Here is a 24,193-nt window from a genome sequence, read left to right as displayed (position 1 = left end):
CTCTACCCAGACGAAGTGAAAGGGGAAGCAGAGCCTTATGAAGCAAATGTGATGAAGAACATGAGTGGTGGTTGCTCATGTTTGTTAGGAGGGGGTTTTTCAGTCTTGGGAATCCCCCAGGGGCTTCATTGCTTTTTGTGTTCCAGTTTGCACGCAACTGCTTGTCCCTGCAGCCACCATGGGCAGGCACAGCAGCCTGGAGCTGTGTGGTATTTGGGACCCTGGCACAACCAACAGCTTTGGAAACAGCCTCATTTTCCTTCCAGCCTTCCTGGTGCCTCCTCTGCATCTCCACAGGTGTTCAATAATAGAATGGTTGGAGTTAGAAGGGACTTTAAAGATCATTGTGTTCCAACCCCCCTGCATGGGCAGGGACACCTCCCACCAGCCCAGGCTGCTCCAAGCCCCATCCACCCTGCCCTTCAACGCTGCCGGGGATGGGGCAGCCACAGCTTCCCTGGGCAACCTGGGCCAGGCTCTCCCCACCCTCACACACAAGAATTTCCTCCTCATGTCTCACCTCAATCTCCCTCTTCCAGTTTTAATCCCTTCCCCCTTGTCCTCTCCCTCCCTGCCCTTGTCCCAAGTCCCTCCCCAGCTTTCCTGGAGCCCCTTCAGGCACTGGAAGCTGCTCTAAGGTCTCCCTGGAGCCTTCTCTTCTCCAGGCTGAACACCCCAACGCTCTCAGTACGTGCTGTTCTGTGTGGGTAGGCATGTAACAGATGGGAACTCCTCTGCTCTGCTGGAGGGAAGTTCTGCACACATGCAAATACCTGAACTCACCCCTGTGGCTCTTCCCACAACCAGTTTCATGAGCTTTCCCCAGCCCACCCAGGCACTGCTGCACTTCATGTTTTTTTGGCCTGGGCAGGAGGGTGGGCTGAGGGCATGGGGATGCCCCAGTAGCTCCCATACAGGTTGAAAACCTCCTTTCCTGAAAGCCAGTTATTATATTTCAGGTAAGTCCCCAATGGCAACATCCCAAGGAGGCACAGGCTCTCAGCACCATCACAGCTTTCATGAGCTGCTCTTACAAATGGCTCCCTAGTCCACCAGCATGTGGGAGCTGACACACCTCTAGCAGGCAGCTTCTGAGCTGGGTTTGGTTCCCTCAGCATGATGATCTGGTACTAGGAGATGCTCAGGAGGACAGCTCTAGAGCCTCTGAAGTGTTTAACCTGGATGTTTAGTTGGATCTCACCAGATTTTGCTGGTCTTTCTCCTCCAGAACACAGCCAGGCAGTGAGCAGTGGCAGTTCACATGAAGCTCCTGAGGGTTCCACATTCAGTTTTTTAGGTTCCACATTCAGTTATTTAGGTTCCACATGCTCTGCAGGTAAGAAAAAGGAGCCACCAGCAGGTTTGCAGCAGCTGCTGCAGGATTCCTCACTGCTATTAGACCCTGAGGAAAAGAGAACTTTGCAACCCTCTTGGACAAACTGGGCAAAGGAATTTAAATCAGCACCAATAAAAATCAACATTAATTTCCCTCCAGGTCTGTCCATATTCCTCCCCTTCCCCCCAGTTTTCCTAGATCCCCTCCAAAAGGCTGCAGGTCCCTGGGCTCTGTGTGCCAAGGGATTCAGGATGGCAAAGGGTGGCACAGAAGTTTCAGCAGAGACAACTGATGAAGTTATTTTTAGTCTCAGTGGCATGGAAAATGCTTCTCAGAGGCTCTGGTGTGTGAGAGTAGAGGACATTATTTCCTCCTTCTTAGTTTCTGCTGAAAAATAGAACTTCAGAAGTCAAGAAGAGTAACAAAAGAGCCCCAGTTCTGATGGGTAAGTACTTGGGGCAGGTACTGGGAAAATCTTCTCAGAGTTTCATCCATTTCCAGAGATTGGAGGTGCTGGTCAGAATAAAACCTGGGGTGAGCTTCCATGGTTTTGGGTACCGCAGGCTCCAAACTGTTCTACAATTTCCTTTCTCTCTCTGCTCTCCAAGAGCAATATTTTTGTTACTGTAGGAACCCTTGGATGTGGATGTTTTCAGTTCATTATTGAGTCACAGTTTCAAGAGCCCCCAGAAGGGGATGGAGTCAGTGGTGAACTAAGCCAGGACTTGCAGGCCTCTCTATTAGGAAATGCTCCTGTTTGGAATTAAAACCCTGTCTATTTCAAACAGAATCTGCTCCTCTTTTGGATAAGAGTCACATGTGCCTCTGTCCTAGGGCCAGAGGGAATTATTAACAACATGATTTAAGTGTGTCATTTCAGCTCTGTAACTGCAAGAGAGTCACTAACAAGCAATGATATTTCAGTTGCCATCAAAATACAGGCAGATAATTAGAAATGATTTCTCACAGTGCACCCGGGTTTTACCTTTTCAATGTCTTTCCTTTCCTTTCCTTTCCTTTCCTTTCCTTTCCTTTCCTTTCCTTTCCTTTCCTTTCTTTTCCTTTCCTTTCCTTTCCTTTCCTTTCCTTTCCTTTCCTTTCCTTTCCTTTCCTTTCCTTTCCTTTCCTTTCCTTTCCTTTCCTTTCCTTTCCTTTCCTTTCCTTTCCTTTCCTTTCCTTTCCTTTCCTTTCCTTTCCTTTCCTTTCCTTTCCTTTCCTTTCCTTTCCTTTCCTTTCCTTTCCTTTCCTTTCCTTTCCTTTCCTTTCCTTTCCTTTCCTTTCCTTTCCTTTCCTTTCCTTTCCTTTCCTTTCCTTTCCTTTCCTTTCCTTTCCTTTCCTTTCCTTTCCTTTCCTTTCCTTTCCTTTCCTTTCCTTTCCTTTCCTTTCCTTTCCTTTCCTTTCCTTTCCTTTCCTTTCCTTTCCTTTCCTTTCCTTTCCTTTCCTTTCCTTTCCTTTCCTTTCCTTTCCTTTCCTTTCCTTTCCTTTCCTTTCCTTTCCTTTCCTTTCCTTTCCTTTCCTTTCCTTTCCTTTCCTTTCCTTTCCTTTCCTTTCCTTTCCTTTCCTTTCCTTTCCTTTCCTTTCCTTTCCTTTCCTTTCCTTTCCCTTCCTTTTTTCTTTTTCTTTTTCTTTTTCTTTTTCTTTTTCTTTTTCTTCTTCTTCTTCTTCTTCTTCTTCTTCTTCTTCTTCTTCTTCTTCTTTTCTTTTTCTTTTTCTCTGCCTTTCTCAGAAGGAAAACCATGATTACCATCTGGGGGCCCAAGCACTGATAAAAACACAGCATTTTGAAATATCTGCCATTCTGTGTTCCTCTTTTTGTTATCTGATTTATAACATGGAAGAGGATTTGGGCATAAACAACACATTCATGTTCTTTAACCTCCAGATGTGCTTCTCACTTCCTACCAGAACTGATTCTATTCCTTTAACTAACCCGGTCTGGTGCTCCATGGGAAAACAGACAACCAGGATACAAATCCTTTCTTTAAGCACAGCTTTGGACAAAACTCATGTCACTTTTTGGTGTAGCATCTTGCCCAGAACAGCTGCTTTTCCCTACTACCAAGGCTTGAATTGCCAGCAAAATACATTTCCTGAATTAATTCTTAACCCCAAGTCTTTATTGCAGGCAAATGTTCATAATTACAACATTAGCAATACTAATAATAGTTTTGACATGCAGTTGTTTTTTCTCTGGCTCCCAGCAAAGGGCTGTAATTTGTTTCACTGGAGATGGATTTTTTTTCCCCCCCTCCTGTGACTCCTTCCCTAGTACATGTGGAAAACATGAACATCTAAACCAAACCTGCCTCAGCTGTGCTGTGAGCTCAGCTGCCCTGATGCTGTTTCTGCCTGGTAAGACACCAAGTGAAGACCCAGTTTTGGAAGGGAGCTCAGAAAGGGAAGCCAGAAGCATGGCACAATGCCATGTTTCTACGTGTGCTCATTCTTGCTGAAACCAGCTTCGTGACAGCCCAACAGGCAAAGGTGGAGCTGCTTGTGCTGCCCAGCCCAGCTGTGCATTGCCCAACGCTGGCAGAGGGGACACAGGGCCCATGGCCCAGCTGCCACAGCACTGACCCCCCAGCTCCCCAACCCCCAGCTGGGCTCTGGGGCTTGCAGCAGCCCAGGGCATCCTCTTGCTGGGGATGTTACTCCACACGGTTTGCTCATTTCTAAAGGGGAGGACATTGCAGATGGTGCTGCAGACCAAAGTAACTGGCCCTGAGCAGCACAAATAGAGCTCAGGTCCCTGCTGCCAGCTCCAGGAAGCTTTGCCCCTGCTGGTTTGCCTCTAATGCAGGTAACTCTGCTGGTTACCTCTAATATTACCTCTCATATAGGTAATTATGGTACCAAATACTTCTGGCAAGCTCATTATTCTGGTAAGCAGTGACCAAGAGCAGAAGCAGCCCCAGGCATGCAATGCAAATTGCAGCTTTGCCTACATAATTAGGGCAAATCTGTGGACAGGGAAAGTACATCTGTAACCAGTGTAACTGTCTGCAAAATCCCTAGGCTGAGTTTGGTTTTGTCAGCAGAAAAAGCCACTTCCTCACTCCTTGCCTGCAGGAAAACTGATATGCAGGGCTGGCAAGGAAGGTTCAGATCCTCCAGGCTGGCTAGACCACAGTCCTCTCCAGCACCAGGAGTGCACAGAGCTGGTCAGGTCACCCAGAAGTTAATTTTAAGTGTGTATCATCTTCTGGCTGAGTCTTACCAAAGTCCAGCCTGCAAACATCCTTCAGTTTCAGACAGGAAAATGTCACCCCCACTTGGCAACTGAATCTAAGCACAAAACATTTCAACAGAACAATTCTGCAGGTTTTTTTTTATCACTTGTGCCTGTAAATCTGTCTTGGTCCTGCCCTTGCTGTGTAACCAGCTGCCCCAAACCAGGCTGCCAGTACAATTTATGTGCATGAGGAGAGAGCAGCAGCAGACTTGTGCTGGAGCTCAGGGTGTATTTTCACCAGGACCCTTTTTTTCTTGGTGCAGTTGACTTTTGTGAGCCCAGGGTTTCACACACCAACCTGGAGCTCCACAAAGATTGTGACTTCTGTTCGAGCCAGTCAGGTCTGTCAGTGACAACAGGGGTGAAAGTGCTATGGATGGAAGGTCATGCAGATGTAGCAGCATCTGCAGAAGAGTAGATCATGTTTGTTTTCCACAAGTGCTGGTCAGGTCACTCCATGGACTGTTGCTGAGCTGCTGTTCCCACGTGAGGCTCTGCTTTAGCTCTCCAGGCTGCAGAGCATTGTCCAGTGATTTAATGTCAGAGACAACTTTGGTGTTGGATGCTTTCCAGCAAAACATGTTCCCATTGCTGGTGAGCAACTAAAAAAATCAGCTAAACAGGATGTACTGATAAACACTGGGCCAATAGCTCACTTTTGCTTTTCATGAAGCCCATATAAATAGCTTTAAAATAAACATCTGACAATCTCCCAGCTTCTAGCAACCCCCTTTGACAAAGCAAGGAAGCAGGACCATCTGTGGAGCACAGTGCTGTGTTTTAGGGGGTGTTCATGGTGGAGCACTCTGCTTTGAACCAGAGCCATTCAGCTGTGAGTTTCTAAGGTTTCTGCCATCAACACCTACATTTGTCCGCAAGTCAGGTGCTCTGATGTTCTACTTTACACTTTCAAACCACAACAGAGCAGAGAGCTTAACTGCTGAGCTCCAGGGCCAGTCACATCCTGCCAATCAGAGGCTGATCCTAAGGAAGAGAAGCAGGGCAGATTCCTGGTGGCTTTCTGAAAATCCCAACAAGCAGATCCTCCAAGTGGGTGAAGCCTCACTAATGCATCTTCCCCTGGGATAGGGTGAAGCAGGATTTCACCCCACTGCTTGAAACGGTGTCAGAAGTGCCACCCTTTGGCACTGCTGGCAGAGAGCTCTGCCAAGTGCAAACTGAGCAGCCTGCTGGGTTAGTTCAAGAGAAATATCAAGCAAGGTTCACCCCAGGGCTATAAAAAGCCATTGGGAAGTTGGACTTCACCAGCAAGAGGACTTGGCACGGGTGCAACAGCAGCCACCAGCTGAGGCTCTGGGGCAGCAATGAGTGCCCATAGCCAGGTGGCCAGGAGCTTGGAGCAGAGCTGAACTTCCCAGGGAGGAGCAAGCAGAACCCTTGGGAGTGTTTCCACGGCCAGCTCAGAGCTCTGCTTGGAGAGGGGGAAGAGCAGGGGAAGAGGAAGGGGTGCCCTGCACAGAGCAGCACCCAGCTCCACCAGGAACCTTCTCCTACATCCCAGAAGGTGCTGAGCCACCCCAGCGGAGCAGAGAGAGAGAAAACACCCATGACAAAGGCACAAACCTCCCAGTTTTGGGGCAACACCTGCTCAGGACTCAGCTGAGCAGAGCTGGGAGGTCCCCAAGCCAGTCCCAGGAGCACCCGCCCCGGCAGCCGCAGCGCCCGTGGCATCAGCAGGGCCCTGTGCCCGAACCAGCAGGGCTGCCAGGACCACCAGGACACTCTGCTGCCTCCCCACAGCTCGGGTGCACTTGGCTGGGCTCCCACCCGCGAGGTAAGGCTGGTTGCAAGCTCTCCTGGAGATCTAGAACTCGGGGTGACGAGACGATGCTGTTGCCTACAAACCCGCCGCGTTCCCGGGGCTTTTCCTTGGCAGGTGCCTCTTGCCAGGAGGAGGTTTGTGGGGCTTTGAGCCTTGAAAAAAACCTGCAGCCCTTCCTGCACCAGTTCTCTCTATGAAGGGGTGGAGGAGCTGGGACAGTGGCTGCATGAAGTTGCTGTTGCTGGAGAAAGGGAAACATCATGGCGTGGGCAATCAGCAGCTCCCCACTGTCGTGGTTTCTTTCTTTTGCCTGATTTCTCAGGGAATAGCTGTTAAATGATGCTTGACAGGTAGGGAAACCTGCAAATCGCTTCTAACAGTGATTTATATTATTAAAAACAATGTACATGCTGCCTTTGTGCCATCCAATGCTCCGTGACTGGATGGCAGCAGTAGGGAGTTAAGAGGAGGGGAGCAGAGCGTGACAAAAATAGCAAGATGGCTTGGGCTTGCTTTTGTTAACAAGAATCCTGAGGGGGTTTTAATTCATAATTTGGGGTTCAGCCTTTGGTCTGGATTAAAACTTGACCCACTTGATGGACTGAAGCTTTTCAACTGTGCTTTATAAGGGGGGGTTGCACTGAAGGGCTTTGTGTTCACTGGTGCCGGCAGCTCAGCCCCAAGGGGAGCACAGCAACAGTGCACGTGTGTCCTTTGGGAATTCCAGACAGGTCTCAGAGCAGGTGGCCACAGAATCTGACCTTTCTGAAAGTAAAGCCAAAGGGAATTGCACCAAAGGTGATGTCAGACCTGGCTGTTGTGGGGGAGAGGAGAGCAGCAGGCTGGAGTAGGAGGATGTGTGAACTAAGGGCGATTTCTGCTCAAGGGAGTGTTTTCTGGTGCCCAGTGAAAGTGCTGGGACCTGGGTTATGGTGTAAACATCACCAGCCATGGGAATGGCATCCACAGTGCCACTCCAGCCACGGGACAGCCCATGCCCAGCCTGCAGCAAGGTCTGCAGCACTGCTGCCAGTGCCCGTGTCCTGCAGGTGCCAGGGCTGCAGACGTGAGGCTCAGCCTTGTACTGCAAAATGAAAACATCTCATCACAACAGATCAGACAACTGAGATCTGCTCTTTTTTTGTGTGTGCGTGTGGAAGAAGAAAACCAGAAAAAGTACCTTCAACTGTAAAACTTTCCACTTCTGGCTGCCAAGGTTTTGTGCCCAAGTGTGAGTGCAACAGGGTGAGACCTTCAAGGAGGGCAGAGCTTGAGGCACTTTTGTCTTCATCAAATCAATGAACCCATGTACTGATGGGCAACCAGAAAGATCCAGCACTCTGGAATAACGTTGCTGGGCTTCTCCCTCCTATCAGGATGGACACCTTTTTCCCAGAAATGCCACACTTAGTTTCTAAACCTCCAGCTGCACTTAATTCTGTCCTTACTGCAACAGCCTCGGAAATACAGGCTCAAAATGTAATAACCAGTAGTTAGACAATACTGTGTTTATTTACTACCTTATTTTACTACTATTTTGCTTTAATCCTATTCTGAAAACAATCTTGCAGTAGGGGCTGCTGCCCTGCAACACATAAATAAGTGTTGATAAAAGCTGATGGAGCTGGGCAGCCCTTTACCTTTGCTGCACACACACCGTGCAGTGACTGACCTGGATTTCTTTACAGCTTTGGAGACCTCATGTCAGACCAACATTCCATGGGATCTTGGTGTGTCTGCTTTTGTGCACAGGTGGGAAGACAAGGGGACAGTGTGGGATTAAGCTTCAGCCTGCATAAGAGAAGTGGGAGGAAGGGCAGATTGATCTGTAGCTCCCTGTGCATATGCCTGGCATATTTTGTCTAAAGAGATGGTTTAATCTCATTATATTTTGATGGCTTGGTAATGAAGTCATTTGTTCTCAGAAAGGGCCCTGTTCTGATGAGCCAGCAGGCAGCACCCGTATGAATTATGTTCATGGTTTGCCCTGCCAGCCAGGCCATCCTGCTCATCCCACTTTGTGGAAAACAGCCTCCCCCCCAGCTCCCTGAATGGCTCTTTGTGGCTCCACAGACTCCAACATCTCCTGTCCACCCACCACCCTGTTACACTCACTGGGGGTGGTGGGGTTGGGACATCCCCTGCACTTCCACAGGTTGGGTTTTGTCACCTTTTGGCTCCAAAAGCAGCTCCCTGGTCTCCATCAAAGTGCAGCTTCTCAGGGCTTTTCTACCTGTAAACACCAGCAATATCATGACCATGCCTGGGAGCATTTTGGTTTATTCCCTGTTATCAGTTGTTCAGCAACACGAGGATTTTTCCAGGTAGGGATCAGCCCAGAAGACAGCACCACAGACTGATGAGAGCATAGTCACCCCTCTGCCTCCCCCCATTCAGCCCTTGTACCCTGGGGGCTAGGAAAGCACTTGGAGGAGGAGGAGGGCAAAGAAATGAAAACTTGATTAATTCTGACACCTTGTGGACAATTAGCAGATAAAGATGAAGGCTGAGGGGGAACCTGTAGGTGCTGTGGGCTCCAGCATGGGCTCTGGCAAGGAGCAGCCCAGCCCTGGGCTCTCTGGGTGCCCTGGGAGAGGGAGAAACCCTCCTCTCTTGGGAGACCTCCTAGTGGCCTTCCAGTATCTGAAAGGGCTCCAGGAAAGCTGGGGAGGGACTTGGGACAAGGGCAGGGAGGGAGAGGACAAGGGGGAAGGGATTAAAACTGGAAGAGGGGAGTTTTAGATGAGACATGAGGAGGAAATTCTTTGCTGTGAGGGTGGTGAGAGCCTGACCCAGGTTGCCCAGGGAAGCTGTAGCTGCCCCATCCCTGGCAGTGTTGAAGGGCAGGTTGGATGGGGCTTGGAGCAGCCTGGGCTGCTGGGAGGTGTCCCTGCCCGTGCAGGGGGGTTGGATCTAGATGATCTTGAAGGAACATTCCAATACAAACTGCTCTATGATGATGCTGTGCTGCCATCAGTCAGGGCAGGCTGGGTGCTGGTGTCAGGCTGTGCACCCAGCATCACTTTCCCTTGCAGCAGACACATCCTGCCCACATGGGCTCTGGCAAGGAGCAGCCCAGCCCTGGGCTCTCTGGGTGCCCTGGGAGAGGGAGAACCCCTCCTCTCTTGGGAGACCTCCTAGTGGCCTTCCAGTATCTGAAGGGGCTCCAGGAAAGCTGGGGAGGGGCTTGGGACAAGGGCAGGGAGGGAGAGGACAAGGGGGAAGGGATTAAAACTGGAAGAGGGGAGTTTTAGATGAGACATGAGGAGGAAATTCTTTGCTGTGAGGGTGGTGAGAGCCTGACCCAGGTTGCCCAGGGAAGCTGTAGCTGCCCCATCCCTGGCAGTGTTGAAGGGCAGGTTGGATGGGGCTTGGAGCAGCCTGGGCTGCTGGGAGGTGTCCCTGCCCTTGCAGGGGGCTGGATCTAGATGATCTTGAAGGAACATTCCAATACAAACTGCTCTATGATGATGCTGTGCTGCCATCAGTCAGGGCAGGCTGGGTGCTGGTGTCAGGCTGTGCACCCAGCATCACTTTCCCTTGCAGCAGACACATCCTGCCCACGGCCCTGTACCCGAAACAGCTCCATTCAGAGGCCAGTTTGAGTCAGCAGCCTGAGCCTGGTTATTTTGCTGGCTGATGTTGTGATCTGGCTCTTAACTGTCACATGAAATGTAAATAAGGGCCAACTGCATCTCGGGACCTCAGTAAGCACATTGGCTGTTATGACTCACTGAACTGCAGCACATGTGCCCACTGCTCAGCAGTTAGATAGAAGTGTGTCCTTAAAATAGACCATTTTGCAAATGTACCTAATCCCCCACGGTTTCTGTGGCCATCCAGAGCTTGTGTTTTGGGGAAGCAGCAGCCCAGTGGCCTAACCTTGACGTCCAAGGGAAACCAGGCAGCCAGTCACTTTGAAATGGCTCTTTAATGGCTTCTTGGCAAAGTGAGAGGTGACTTGGAAGGACAGAAATGGGGTGTCATGAGCACTGCTCTCACCAGAGAGAAGGGCAAAAGTGTGTCCAGCTAGAGCTGCACAAGAACCAGGTGGAAAGGGGTCACAAACATCTCGAGCAGCAGAACTTCACAGCACCCCAAGCAATGGGGTGTAACCCAAACTTACTGCTCTGAGAAGCAGCACCCTGAGGGAACACAGCAGGCTCAGCTCCATCTCCTGTCAACTCCCTGCCCCAGTGCCCTGAGGAGCAGCAGGAAGGAGAGCAGGAGGCCTCCAACATTGCAAATCAGACCAGATGCATCTTCCCCCTTGTTACCAGTGCCCTTTGAGCCCTCCTGCCTCCTCAGGGGCATGTTCTGGCCTTGGCACAGAAGCCAGGCTGTGGTGTCATGGGATGGGGGCAGCTGGGGACACCCCAGCATGGAGCAGAGCATCTTGTCCCAGAGCTGCCATGGGGTGAGGGTTACTGGGAGCAAACTGGAGGGACAAAACCAGCCTGGGAGGTTTGCTCTGAAGCACCCGGCCTGGGTGTTCTCAGGTCACCTTGGCGAAGGAGGGGGATCAGATGGAGGGTTTCTCAACTGCAACGTTTCTTTGAAGCTGGTGCAGCTGAGGGATGGAGCAGCTGCTACAGCTGAGGGTGCTGCAGGAGACAGACAAGCAGACCTTGCTTTTTGAAGAGCAGGAGAAAACAAAAGTCAAGGTGAAAAACAAAACCAAGGAAGTCAGAAGCAGCGTCTGACCGGGGAGACACAGGAGCAGGGTTAGGTGGCCCTGCTTGGCACCAGCCAGAGCCATGGCACACACAGGGACGGTGGCCTGTGGCCCATCCTGGGACCTCCACACATCTGGGGGCTGAGCTCCAACCTGGAGCAGAGTCTGCACAAGCTGCCAAGCCCAAGAACAGCAACGATTAACAAGCTGAACGAGCAGCTCTCGGTGCTCTTTGTCACTGGAGAGCCCTAAAAGCTGCTCTTCTTTTGTGCCATGAAGGCAAAAACCATCAGTACCAGGGGACGAGTTACTAAGATCCACACTTTTTCTCTCAATGCCCCTTGCCAGTGGTGCAGGAAATGAGTCAGGAGGAGTGAATCATGTCTGCAGTGCCACACAAAACAGGAACCTGGTATCAAACTGTCAGACACAGTTGGGGATCACCCTAAGAAGAATTATAACCCATGGGGAAATACCCCATAAAACCAACCTCCTCCTGGCTGGGTTGCCTGACTGGAGACACGTCCCAGCTACAAAAGCTGACAAAAGAAAGATGGCCCAACAGTTTAACATGTGATCTTTGGCCATCCCTACTCATCTGAGTCAAGGGACATTGGAAGCATCTAAGAAAACATTTTCTCTTTGAGAAGGTGGGCCTGTGGGTCCCCTGGTGGGGTCAGGAGCCACTGGCACAGTGACTACCACAGCAGGTGTGACTCAGTGGTTGGCACCAGCACTTTGCTCATTGGGCCATGTGGTTGCTCACACGTAGAACCTGGGCTGTGGCACATCTTTCTTCCATGTATTCCCTCCCCCAGCAGGAAAGGACAACTCTTTGCCACCAACTCTCCAGCAGGTCATCTCTGCACTGGGACACCAACACAGCCCTGTGCCATCTGCTGATCTGGGGAGAGTTGTCCCAGTGTAGAGTTATCCTGGTGTAGAGTTATCCTGGTGTAGAGTTATCCTGGTGTAGAGTTGTGCCGGTGTAGAGTTATCCTGGTGTAGAGTTATCCTGGTGTAGAGTTATCCTGGTGTAGAGTTATCCTGGTGTAGAGTTGTCCTGGTGTAGAGTTATCCTGGTGTAGAGTTGTCCCAGTGTAGAGTTGTCCCAGTGTAGAGTTGTCCCGGTGTAGAGTTGTCCCGGTGTAGAGTTGTCCCGGTGTAGAGTTATCCTGGTGTAGAGTTGTCCTGGTGTAGAGTTATCCTGGTGTAGAGTTGTCCCAGTGTAGAGTTGTCCCGGTGTAGAGTTGTCCCGGTGTAGAGTTGTCCCAGTGTAGAGTTATCCTGGTGTAGAGTTGTCCCAGTGTAGAGTTATCCTGGTGTAGAGTTGTCCTGGTGTAGAGCTGTCCTGTCAGAGCGTTGTTGGTGGAGACATGTCTTAGACTCCTACCCAGAGACAAAACCACAGAAGACCCTGAGCTGCCACAAGCAGAGGCAGCATCTCCTGCTCCTCAACCAGCAGAGTGGCACAGCTCCACCCCTGCTCATGGCACTCTCAGGCACTGACACAGCAGGGATGGTCCCTCCCATTTGCACAAAGGGTTGGGGCACCACTGAAAGGGCATCTTTGAAGAAGACAGCAGGATGTTTTTTTACACACATTTCCAAACCTCTACCTTTGTGCTGAATAGTCAAGTAGGAAAAGCAAAGGTGCATTTCTCCACCCCTGCAGTGCCTTTGCCTTTACAGCCCCTGTTTCTCTTCTCCCCAGGAATGACCCACCTGCCTCACACCACCACAGATGTTCCCAGCAGCCCCGTCATGACGCAGACCAACCAGAACTGCTCCAATCAGGATATAACATTCAAAAACAGCCTCTACGCCACCACCTACACCCTCATCTTCATCCCCGGCCTCCTGGCCAACAGTGCAGCCCTCTGGGTCCTGTGTCGCTTCATCAGCAAGAAGAACAAAGCTGTCATCTTCATGATCAACCTGGCCGTGGCCGACCTGGCCCACGTCCTCTCCCTGCCGCTGCGAATATACTATTACATTAACTCCTCCTGGCCCTTTGGGACGTTCCTTTGCCTGCTGTGCTTCTACCTGAAGTACCTCAACATGTACGCCAGCATCTGCTTCCTCACCTGCATCAGCATCCAGAGGTATTTCTTCCTCTACCAGCCCTTCAGAGCCAAGGACTGGAAGCGGCGCTACGACGTGGCCATCAGCGCCGGGGTCTGGCTGCTGGTGGGGGTGGCCTGTTTGCCTTTCCCCATCATGCGTAGCCACGGCTTGGCCAACACCACCAGCACCTGCTTTGCAGACCTTCACGTCCGGCACATCGACAGCAAAGCGGCCACGGTGCTGATGATGGTCACAGCCGAGCTCTTCGGCTTCGTCGGGCCCCTTGTCGTCATCTTGTTCTGCACCTGGAAAACCAAGGACTCTCTGCGGGGCTTCCAGATCCCTCTGCAGAACAGCAGTGAGAGGAGGAAGGCCCTGAGGATGGTGTCCATGTGTGCCATCGTGTTCTGCGTCTGCTTCGTGCCCTATCACATCAACTTCTTCTTCTACATGCTGGTGAAGGAAAATGTCATCACGGACTGCTTCCTGAGCACCATCACCCTCTACACCCAGCCCTTCTGCTTGAGCCTCGCCAGCCTGGACTGCTGCTTGGATCCCATCCTCTACTTCTTCATGACTTCAGAGTTTCAGGACCAGATAACCAGGCACAGCAGCATGGTCATCAGGAGCCGGCTCATGAGCAAAGAGAGCGCCTCGTCCATCAAGGAGTGACAAGAACATTGGCTTAAAAGAAGGAAGAGGTTTCATAGGAGATCTGGGACTGTTCTGTGAGACTTGGTTACTCCATTGTGGAAGATCCTGGAAGTTTACTGGGGGGGAGTTTTGTGGCAGTGGACAGGATATGAAACTCTAAGACCAACGTGATGGAAGGTGATGAGCAATCCAGCCGGTGTGACTGCACCTACCACCAGGTGAAGCCCCAGCAGGGCTAGAAAAGCCACAGGAAGGAGCAACAAAGTGTTTGCTAGAAAATGGTGGAAACATCCCAGCAGCTCTTCTTCAATCTTCCCACCTCCATGGTTCTATGCTGAAGCCAAAGGCAATCCCACATCCGTACCCAGACACCTGCTGAAGTGTCTTCTCTGCTGAACACACACGATGCATGAAAGAACCTGAAAATGGCCAGTAACAAATGGCTTTTGGGTCTTTGCATCTGAGGTGCAGAGGCAGGAAGGTTGGCAGCTCGTTTCAGCACAGCAGCCCTGGTCACCCCACTTGGCTCTGCTTCACACTGCCCACCCCCCCCTCACCCCCACTCTGCTTCATTATTTCCTCACCCCCCAGCTCTGAGTTTGCTCCTTAATTGCTGACACATCCCAGAACTCACACCTACAGCTCTCCAGAGAGCAGGACCTTCCCTTGCTCTGAGTGACTTCCTTCCCCTCTGAGATGCCCCTGGGAACAAGGGGGGCATCAGCACATGGCCTTGACCTCTGGACCTCAGGGGGCAGAACCACAGGTCTCAGCATGGACACCAGTTGGTTTGATGACGATGCTGATGCTGCTGGTGCCTTTCAGGTCCTCACCTTCTGCGTGTGGCTTCTTCACCTCAGAGGTACCTGCAAAGGATCCACCCCACGGAAATGTCTGGTCCTTGGGTTTGATTGACACCATTTTTAAAGAAGAGAGGTGTCCTTGCCAAGGTGACTCACTCCCAGGGCACAGGCTGGTTTCTTCAGCTAATGATTCAGTGTGATTTTTTTCCACCAGGTCCTCTCGTGATCTTCGTGTTTACATTTTTAGAACTTCATCAGCCATGAAGCTATGAAAAGCAGTGACAAGCAAGGATGTCACCTACCCCTTATTTGAAATCAGTGACAGCTCTTTGGCCAAGTTCACCTGCTTTGTGTCACTTCAAGGGTATCATCATGGTACCCAGGGATGATTTGGGCTGAACAGGGGCACTGGTTTTATTTGATTGCCTTGGAAAACTTGTGTTCTTCAAAAGGAACAATTCCCAGTAAGCACCAGTGCCAGCATCTTGCTACAAAAACAAGTACCAGAAACACTTGCCACATTCATTGTAAACCTGACTACTCAACTCCACTTCATAACACTTGAACTCCACTAATTTTTTGGGGCATATTATGTTTTCCCACTTGACTGTTTTACAATCAAATGGAGGATAAGTAAACAGGTTAAAATACCCCTTGCACTGGGGTTCCTCTAAAAAGCAGCAAAGAAAACAGAAAAAGAAAGAAAACTGAAAGAGGGGAGATTTAATTGAGACATCAGGAAGAAATTCTTCACCTTGAGGGTAGGAAGGTGCTGGAACAGGTTGCCCAGGGATGTTGTGGAAGCCCCTGGAGGTGATGAAGGGCAGGTTGGATGGGGCTTGGAGCAGCCTGGGCTGGTGGGAGGTGTCCCTGCCCATGCAGGAGGGTTGGATCTAGATGGTCTTTAAGGTCCCTTCCAACCTTCACCATTCTATGATTCCATGTTACTAAAGACAGAGGGTTCCTGCAGGATTCAGGTGAGAACACTGCAGAGAAAGCAAAGTGTGTCCAACTGAAGGCACCAGAAAGGTTCTCTCTGCTTCACCTGGCAGGTGGTTATGCCAGTAACACATGTTGATGCTCAGCTACACAGTTAAGCCTCCATAATTCTTTTGGTCAATGTAGCAGTTTTCTCACAGGCTGGACACTGTGGGACATTGGCAGTGAAGAAGACTTGAGTTTCAGGAGTTGTTTTGAGGATTTTTGCAGCTTGAGCAGCCAGCATGTGGCTGGGAGCTGCTCACCCTTCTCTCATGCAATTCTCCATCCATCAGGTGAAAACAAGTTATGGCAATGATGTAGCTTGTCCTGTATGTTTCTTTCCAAAAACTGATGCTTAAAAAAGAAATAAATGCATTGTTTAAAACATCAGCTGAGTTTCCCAGTTATCATTTACACCCAGGAAGCTGAATGGGATCACTCCTCCTTGAATCAAGGAGTTCAAGTGATGGAGAGCATCAACTTCTGCTATTCTGAACAGATTCCTGGCTTGGCTACAGAAAGGTTTTCACCCCACTCTAATATCAGTGGTGGGGTTTTTTTGGTTGGGTCATTTCTCATTGTTCTTAAACTACAACCATTACCTTGGATGTAGAGGAATTCTGGGGAGAGAAAGGTCCTCTGTGGGAAAGCTGTGCTGGTGGGTGAGAAGGGGTGACTGTTACCACACTTAGATGCAGGCAAGACCACAAACCATCTCTATCTGACAAGAATTTTTCAGATCCAAAGCTATACAACTTCAAAAAGCACTCACACCATTGCCAACAAGATTGCTAAAGCAGAAATCAGTCACTATTGTCCCCTGTATAACATTAAAACACACTCCCAGCACAGGAATATCTGTTCCAACATCTCAAGGTCCAAAGACTTTCCCAGCCTTAACCAGGAACGTGGTGGCTCCATGAGGGATAACAATCCCTGCTACCACGATGGCAACCCCAAGCCCCTCAGCTGCTCACACTGTCCCGTGTGTCTTCCTGCCTCACTCACCCTCTGGACTCCCTCAGACTGTCTTTTTTTACACACTGCAGCCCCAACCTGGGAGGGAAAGCCTCAGCACTTGCAACCTTTCAAGTCAAATGTCTTTGACATCCAGGAGGTGAGATAACTAGGTCTGTTCTGGTATGTGGGAAGGTGTACTGGTTTGGGCTGGGTTAGAGTTAAACCTGCTGTGTGGGGCTTAGTTACCAGATGGGGTTAAACCACCACAGCAAGTTAGCCAAGGTGGTCACGATGGTGAGGCAGCCTAAAGAGCATCAATCTGAAGTAAAACCAGATCATGAGCAACTTGTAATTTTCTGAAAGCACCTAGCAAGTCAAAGACCATCAGGCCTCCACAGACCCAGCTGTGAAACTCAGAGCTTCTAGTTCTCCAAAACCTCAGCAGTGTAACTCAGGAGAAGACTGGACAAATCCAGTGGTACTGCCCAGGTGGACAGTATTTCAGCTGCCCTCATGGCTGGGAGGTACTGGGAGCAACACCAGAGCTGGGGCTGCCTGTGCCTGCCAGAGCTCTCACACTTTCCAAAGGCATCATGTGCCCAGCTCCTCTTCCTGTTATTCACCCCCTTTCCTGTGGCCATAAGAGACGTTGATTATTTTGCTGAGAGGAAATATAATCCAGGAGCAACATCATGAAATTATCTCTTGTGCTGCTCCCACTGCCCAGACCCACCAGAGAGAAAACAAACAACTTCATCCTTCTTGCACACGTTGAAGTCTTTTAGCAGAGATGCCCTAGAAAGGCAGGAGTTAACCAAGGGGAAAGGCTGCAGGTTTCTGAAGGATGGATCTGGAGAGCTTTGCTGGCCCCTGGTGCTGGAGGAACCCTGGGGCAGCCTCACCCTGAGGGGAACTGCTCAGAGGGGGAAACAGGGAGGAGATCTGCCCACCCCTGGGCAAAACCACAGCAGGGTTTCTTGTCCTTCTCTAGCACAAGCCATTCTCCTGTTTGCAAAAGAAAATGTGGGTTGGTTTGGGTTTGGTTTTTTTTGCAATGATCCCTCTTCTCAAGAAAACACCCTCCATGCTTGGCAGCAAATTCCTTTGGAAAGAAACCCCGTGGGATTTCCTGCCTTTCTGCAGCCTCAGGTTCTGAGCTGCAGGACCTTGGGAGTGCCTCAGCTGCCTGGTTTTTCCTTCAATGAAATTACCAGTTCCATGCACAAATAAAAACCAAACCAGGCTGCAAATGCAGGAGAACAGCCCGAGAACTAAAAGCCAGCTCAAAACCATGAAAAACCTTTGTTGCATCTGACAGACTTTGGGGCTGTGACTGGAGCATTTTCACCAAAGACACTGGGTCTGTGGATTACACAAAGGCTTAGCCAAAAAAAGGGAGGGAGTGATTGATTTCTTTTACATCTGAGAACTGTCAAAGCTTCCCCAAAATGCTGCTCCTGTGCAGGGTGAGGACTCTGAACACCTGAGACTCCCCCAGTCCCACCCACCGTGTGGTGATGGCTCCAGTCAAGCTGCAGCAAGTCTCTGCACCAGGGTGAGTTGCTTTGTGCAAGATCATCTCCTCCTCCTCCTCCTCCTGAAGGGTCCCCACTGTTTCATACATCCTTCAGGTGCATCCTGTCAGATATTTCTAAACACCAAGCACTGAAAGAGCTGCTGGTCATATGCATTTGGCCTGCTGCCCACAGGATACCAGGCTCGAGGCAAAGACAACCTTTATCTGGAGGCCTTAGATAAAGTCTCACAGTTATTTAAAAATTCCTTTGTCTCTTCTGCTTTTGAAAGTCTGACCTGGGTCTCAGCAACGAGCCAGGAGAGCTGAACAAAAATGTGCATGAAAGAGGGACAGAGAGGTCAGTTGGGATGGGGTGGAGTGAGAGGCTTGAGGTGTTTGTCAGTCCAGCAGCTTTTTGTGAGCAGGAAGGCTGTGATCTTCTGCAGAAAGCCCATCAGGAGAAGAGGAAGGACTTAAGGTGGCTGTGAACCCCGAGGCAGGGGTCTGACCCTCACCACAATGACACCCCTTGACCTCTCCTGCCCCAGCAGCCCTGCTGCAAACACACCTAAAAATAGGGCTGAGGCGGCTGGAAACGCTGGATGTGTCCTGTGGACACAGAGGTAGGATGTCCTAGACAGGATATCCTGATGGAACAGTCATTTCACTTTGGGATAGACCTTTAACCTCTGGAGAGGGATGGGGCAATGTTCCAGGCTCCCTTCCGTGGGTCTCTGAGTGCTTCAGAAATACATGAGCATGGCTCCTTCTCCCAAGGATCAGCAGAAGCTGATGGAAAAGATGCACAAGAGGAAAACGTGGCATGGTGAACAGCTCTTGGATCTTCCCAATCATGTTGCTCTCAGCTGACACAAGAAGCATGGGGCTACCTACTTGCTGGCAGGCTGTGTTCATGGGATGGATAAGCAAGTGGCAATGAAGAATCCCATAGAGAAGTCTGGAAAGGCTGGTACATAAACTGCTCCTGCCCTTGCCTTCACGTGGATGCTGACCGATGTAACGTCATCTCCACTGACCACAGGACACACCGGGTCAAGGATAGTCTTCTCTGCTCTCTTAATTACTGTTGTGAAGCTCCACTTCACAGCACCCAGGTCAGCATTTCTGCTAGAATGGAGAAACCCCAGCAGTGGCACAGGCAGCAGAGCCAGTGACTTGAATCCTGAGAGAAAGATGCACCCTTGATCCCAGACCCTGAGCTGGAGACTCATTCTGCAATTAAAGGTTCTAATAGCTTCCTTCTTTCATTTCTCTTCCACTGATGTTCCTTTAATTTTGCAGGGTCATAGGACCAATTACAGAAAACAGATGAACAGAGCAAGAGCAGCTGTATTTATACCTTAAGCTACAGTAAGAAAGGGAAAGATGCCAACAAGCCTTATTGCCTTGGTGAGCCCTCGTCTGGGACACTGTACATCAAACTGTTCAGCTGGAAATCAGGCAGCTCCCAGGTTACACTCCTGTAAATGCTTGCCAGTTGTCAGCAGCTCAGAAGGTTCTGCTTAGCAGGCAGTAAAGGAACTAAAAATTATATACATATATATATATAGGAAAGGAATTAAAGGAGGCAAAAAGAAATCGGGAACGAGGCACATTATGTTTAGGTTGGGTTTGGGTTTTTTTAAAAAACAATAGTATTTTGGGAAAACCTCCACCTTAAACACATCATTATTTCAGAAATAAAGTCCTCAGCTTTCGCTTACAGCCCTGATAGTCTGAGGCAAACCAAACTTCCCAGCAAATGAAGGAAAATTGCTGCCTTCCAGTAACTCCTGCTGGCGCAGCTTCCGAGCCGCGCTCGCTGGAAGGGGGTTTGCTTCTGGATCTTACAGTTTTCAGGCAGCAAATGCCAAGTGACTCTGAATAAAACCAGAAGCAGCTTGAGCGAGGGTCACCCAGTGTGACTTGTGTGAAAAAAAAAAAGAGGGAAGAAATCCACGTCTGAGATCTCCATCCCAGGGCACTGGGGGCAAACAACGTCATCCCCTTTTAACGTCACCGCCGTGCAGGGTTTGTGTGGCGAAGAGAAACAAAATACAGGATTTCCTGTTCTGCAGCCACTGCACGGGGCTGCAGATGCCAGCAGGATTCCAGGGCTCCAAGAACACATGTGGAAGTTTAACGAGGAGTGGCTGGGGCTGGGATGGCTGAGGCACGGGGGAGGAAGGAAAAGCAGAAAGCTCACACCGGCTGCTCCCTAGCATGGATGTCACCCCCCTGAAGGATGGGACTCTCGGGAAGGTAAGCTGGATTTCTGCTCTCTTTCCTTCAGGAGATGGAAGCTGGGGCAGTTTTGAGCAAGGTGGTCACTTTTTTAAAGCAGGGTTCTTCTAGAGAGCTGGTCAGGCAGGAGCTGGTGCCACACGAAGCACCAGCAGCCCTGCCCGTGCCCACGGGTCAGGGTCTCACTCGGCTCCCCAGGTGGGTGAGCAGAGCTCAGGGCAGCCCAGCAGGCTGCTGTGTCCACCAGCATGTGGGGGAAAAGCCTCTTTAACCTAAAATACCTCAGTGCTGTCACTGCTGGCAGAAATTGCCACAACCGGCCAGCTTTGTTTACCCATTTCCTATTAGTGCTTCAATTAAACAAACAAAATGATTGCTTGAAACCCAAGTGCCAGAAAAACTCCTCTGCTTCAAACCAGGAGCTTCTTCCAAGCCCAAAGTGGACTTCTTTTTCCTAGACTTTCTCCCTCCAGCATCCCAGGGGCTGCTCTGCCCCAGCCCCAGGGCTCCCCAGGCTGGGGGGGTTCTCCCCATCTGGGTGTGCAGCTTTAGCCCAGTTTGTCCCAGCAAGCCATGGAAAAGCTGAGTTTGCTAGTGGATCTGGGAGCAGTGAACACACCAGAGCAGTGATGTGGGGCTGGGTGGGGCACAGGGTGATTCAGAGGGGCCAGGACATTTCCAACACCCACAGCCACACGCTCCTCCAGCACCAGATACTGCTCAGACTCAGAAAAAGAATTTTAAAAGGAACACAGGTATTTTAACAGCTGCCTTAACCTCCTAATTAATTGCAAAGTTACTGGATGGTTAATGAATTGCAGTGCTACATCCACAGCTCCTCTGGCAGGGATACTGGTCTCCCCTCTGTCTTTGCAGCTGGATGAAACTCAGCTTTGCCACTTAAAAAAAGCCTCCCCCCCCACATGGATGGAAAAGGAAAACAGTCAAGGGATGGCAGGGAGTGTTTAGTACAAGATTTATAAAGTTGATGAGCAACAGCCCTACCAAAGCCCACAGAAGCATCTCTGCTCCAACAACAGCTTCACTGATGGCAAAGCACAGGGGCAGCTGGAGGGGAGGGGAGAACTGAAAAGCAGTAATAAATTAAAAAACCCACCTCTTCAGGAAGTGTGGTAGTGAATGAGCACAGGTCAGCAATGACTCTGCAGGGAGCTCCCTCTGGTTCTCCTGCCAGGTGCCCAGGCAAGGGCTGTCACCTAGAAACTGAAGTGCTGGGGATCAGGAGTGACACCCAACCCCCCCACTGAGAAACAGGCACTCCTGGGCTCCCAGGGACAGGAAAAAACTGAAGATCACCAGCAAGGAGGCTCCTCATGGTCTCACCTGCAGGGACAGGGTTTGGGATTTGGGCTGATACACGTGGCAGGGATGTGGCAGTGGGACAGGGACACCAGGTGCTTCACAATCCTTTCCATACACCCACAGCAGCAAGTGCCACCTCTGTCACTGTAAGACTGTGACCAGAGCTGGGAACAGCTGCATCCTCCAGATTTTCCCACTGTTTCCCCTCATTTTCTGCAGGGATGTAAAGACAAATTGTCCTGCCACCATTTTCCAGGGTTAAATAGACTCAGTGTAAAGAAGACCAGCCAAGAGCAGGGCCAGGACCAAGCAGAAGCCCCTCCTGAGTTTTCAGGCAGGTGAGAAGCTCATGGAGATGCTGCAGGGGCCAGAGGATTTTCTTGCCCACTATCCCCTCATGACAGATGTCCCCACTCACCTACCTTGCCCCAGCTTGGTGGGCACATCAGAAACCTCTGCCCCAGGGCTGTGGGCCCAAGAGCAGTCAGCAGCCAGAATGTGCAGCCAGGATTTCCTTCCAGCCTTGCTTTTTTTTTTGCAGCTAAACCTTGGAGAAATAAGGGAAAGGGAGAAGGCAGGAGGGAAGGGCTGTTTGGAAAGGAGGGGGCAAGCACTGCACAGAGATTGGGGTAAATCCACCAACCCTTCTCCCATCAGAGGTGAGGGCAATGGACAGGCAGCCCACAGGCTGCTGCCTGTGTTTTATAGATCTGTCTGTATTTATGTGTGTATTTAAGTATATAACCTTCATGATGAAGCTGGAAACATGGCAGCCCCTCTGAAGAGCTCCCAGGGGAGGAGGAGCAGGGTGGAGGAGCCATCACTCTGCTCCTGGAAGCACCACCAGGCTCTGTGCAGAAGCCCAGTCCCCTCCACAGGCAATTACCTGTTAGAAATCCATCTCCATGGCTAATGGTGGGGGAAACAGCACCACTGGCTGCTGCTGAATTAAAAACTGCTGGTGAGGGGCTTGGTGGCAACGGCAAGAGGTGCTCAGGGCTTTGCCAGCTCATGTTCCAGGCTCCTGGAAGGGAAGGGCAGGCTGCAGGGCACCTCACAGGCAGCCACAGGCTCTGTTTCCAAGGGGAAAATGGGAGGTTTGTTGCAGATGATGCTACAAGGCCCTTGGTTTGTGACCTGCTGCTGCCAAATTACCTCATCTTGAAAGAGCAGAACGTTCCCCTGTGGGCTCTGCTTCCCAAATCCATCACCTCCCTGGAGAGCTGGGTGAGCACCCCCTGACCCACCAGCACCCTCAGCTCTGGCTGGAGGAGGCAAAAGGTGTCCCTGGATGAACAGGATTTCTGCCCTGACTAAAAAGCACATCTGTTTATCTTCCTTCACGTCCTGAAGGATAATTTCTGTTGCTACAACACGATGCCTGCACAATGTGCTGGAATTGAGTTAGCAGGACCAGCAGAGCCACTGGTGTGTTTGGTGGTGATGAGCTCACAGATCCAGCCCTGGGTCTGGAGCCAGAGCTCCAGGAGGTCTGTCTGCACCTCTCCCACCAGCTGCCTGCCAGCAACAGCCCTTGCTGAGGCTGATGATTGCCCTTGCTGCCAGTTCCCATCAGACCACTACATGGATCCAAAAAGACAAGGTCTAGATCCATGGGAAGCTCCTGTTTATTTACAGTCCCCCTGGCATGGCTGGTAGACAGAGAGAGTGGTGGGAGCTGAGGAGAAAATAAGTGATAAAAGCAGTTCTGAAACCCCCTGGGTGGCTCCAGAAGCTCCCTGGAATTAGCAATGAAGAGACTGATGCTACAGAGCTCCGAGGCAACGTCGCTGTGGCAGCACCTTGGGGGGTGGGGGGTGAGATCTGCCCCCTCCCCAGCACACACACCAGCTCAGACAGGCCTGTGCCCCCAGCACACACACCTGCACACAGCTTCCCCTTTTGCACCAAAGAGCATTTCATAGAATCCCAAACTGGCTTGGGTTGAAGCTCAAAGATCACCTTATGCCAGCCCCCCTGCATGGGCAGGGACACCTCCCAGCAGCCCAGGCTGCTCCAAGCCCCATCCAACCTGCCCTTCAACACTGCCAGGGATGGGGCAGCCACAGCTTCCCTGGGCAACCTGAGCCAGGGTCTCACCACCCTCACACCAAAGAATTTCCTCCTCATGTCTCACCTCAATCTCCCTCTTCCAGTTTTAATCCATCCCCCCTTGTCCTCTCCCTCCCTGCCCTTGTCCCAAGCCCCTCCCCAGCTTTCCTGCAGGCCCCCATCTGGTACTGGAAGGCTCCCCTCCATGATGAGGGAAATACTGGAGAGGTTTTGGCTTGACAGCACCGGGTTTTGCCCCCTGCAGGAACCCTCCTCCCACCTGCATCGCCCCGTGAGCGAGAAGACTCAGCCGAGATGGAGACCAACGCGTCCTGGGGGAACTGCACCGCTCCCCAGATGTCCTTCCAGTCCACCCTCTACGCCACCACCTACACCCTCATCTTCATCCCCGGCCTCCTGGCCAACAGCGCAGCCCTCTGGGTCCTGTGCCGCGTCACCAGCAAGAAGAGCAAAGCCGTCATCTTCATGATCAACCTGGCCGTGGCCGACCTGGCCCACGTCCTCTCCCTGCCCTTACGGATGTATTACTACATCAACCACACCTCG

The 24,193-nt window shown here is 50.9% G+C and overlaps 2 protein-coding genes across 2 annotated transcripts in view; both read left to right on the top strand.

Moving 5' to 3' along the window:
* The first annotated feature begins 12,790 nt into the window (after positions 1-12,790).
* On the top strand, positions 12,791-13,765 carry LOC104387824 (putative P2Y purinoceptor 10). The gene has a single exon (XM_009996615.1). It carries the CDS (start codon positions 12,791-12,793, stop codon positions 13,763-13,765), a length of 975 nt encoding a protein of 324 aa, XP_009994917.1.
* Positions 13,766-14,521: 756 nt separating this feature from the next.
* The window catches only part of LOC104387823 (putative P2Y purinoceptor 10), a 29,392-nt gene continuing 19,720 nt past the window's right edge, over positions 14,522-24,193 (top strand). Inside the window, exons 1-2 of the mRNA XM_009996614.1 lie at positions 14,522-14,609; positions 23,892-24,145. Of these exons, the coding sequence (XP_009994916.1) occupies positions 14,522-14,609; positions 23,892-24,145 (342 nt within the window). The remainder of the gene's footprint in view (positions 14,610-23,891; positions 24,146-24,193) is intronic.

Source organism: Chaetura pelagica, unplaced genomic scaffold, assembly GCF_000747805.2.
Source record: "Chaetura pelagica isolate M959 unplaced genomic scaffold, ChaPel_1.0 scaffold103, whole genome shotgun sequence".
NCBI lineage: Eukaryota > Metazoa > Chordata > Aves > Apodiformes > Apodidae > Chaetura > Chaetura pelagica.
This window is presented reverse-complemented; position numbering and strand designations above follow the sequence as displayed.

Excerpts from the sequence above, each read along its gene's own strand:
- LOC104387824 (XM_009996615.1), top strand. The coding sequence starts at position 12,791 with ATGACGCAGACCAACCAGAACTGCTCCAATCAGGATATAACATTCAAA.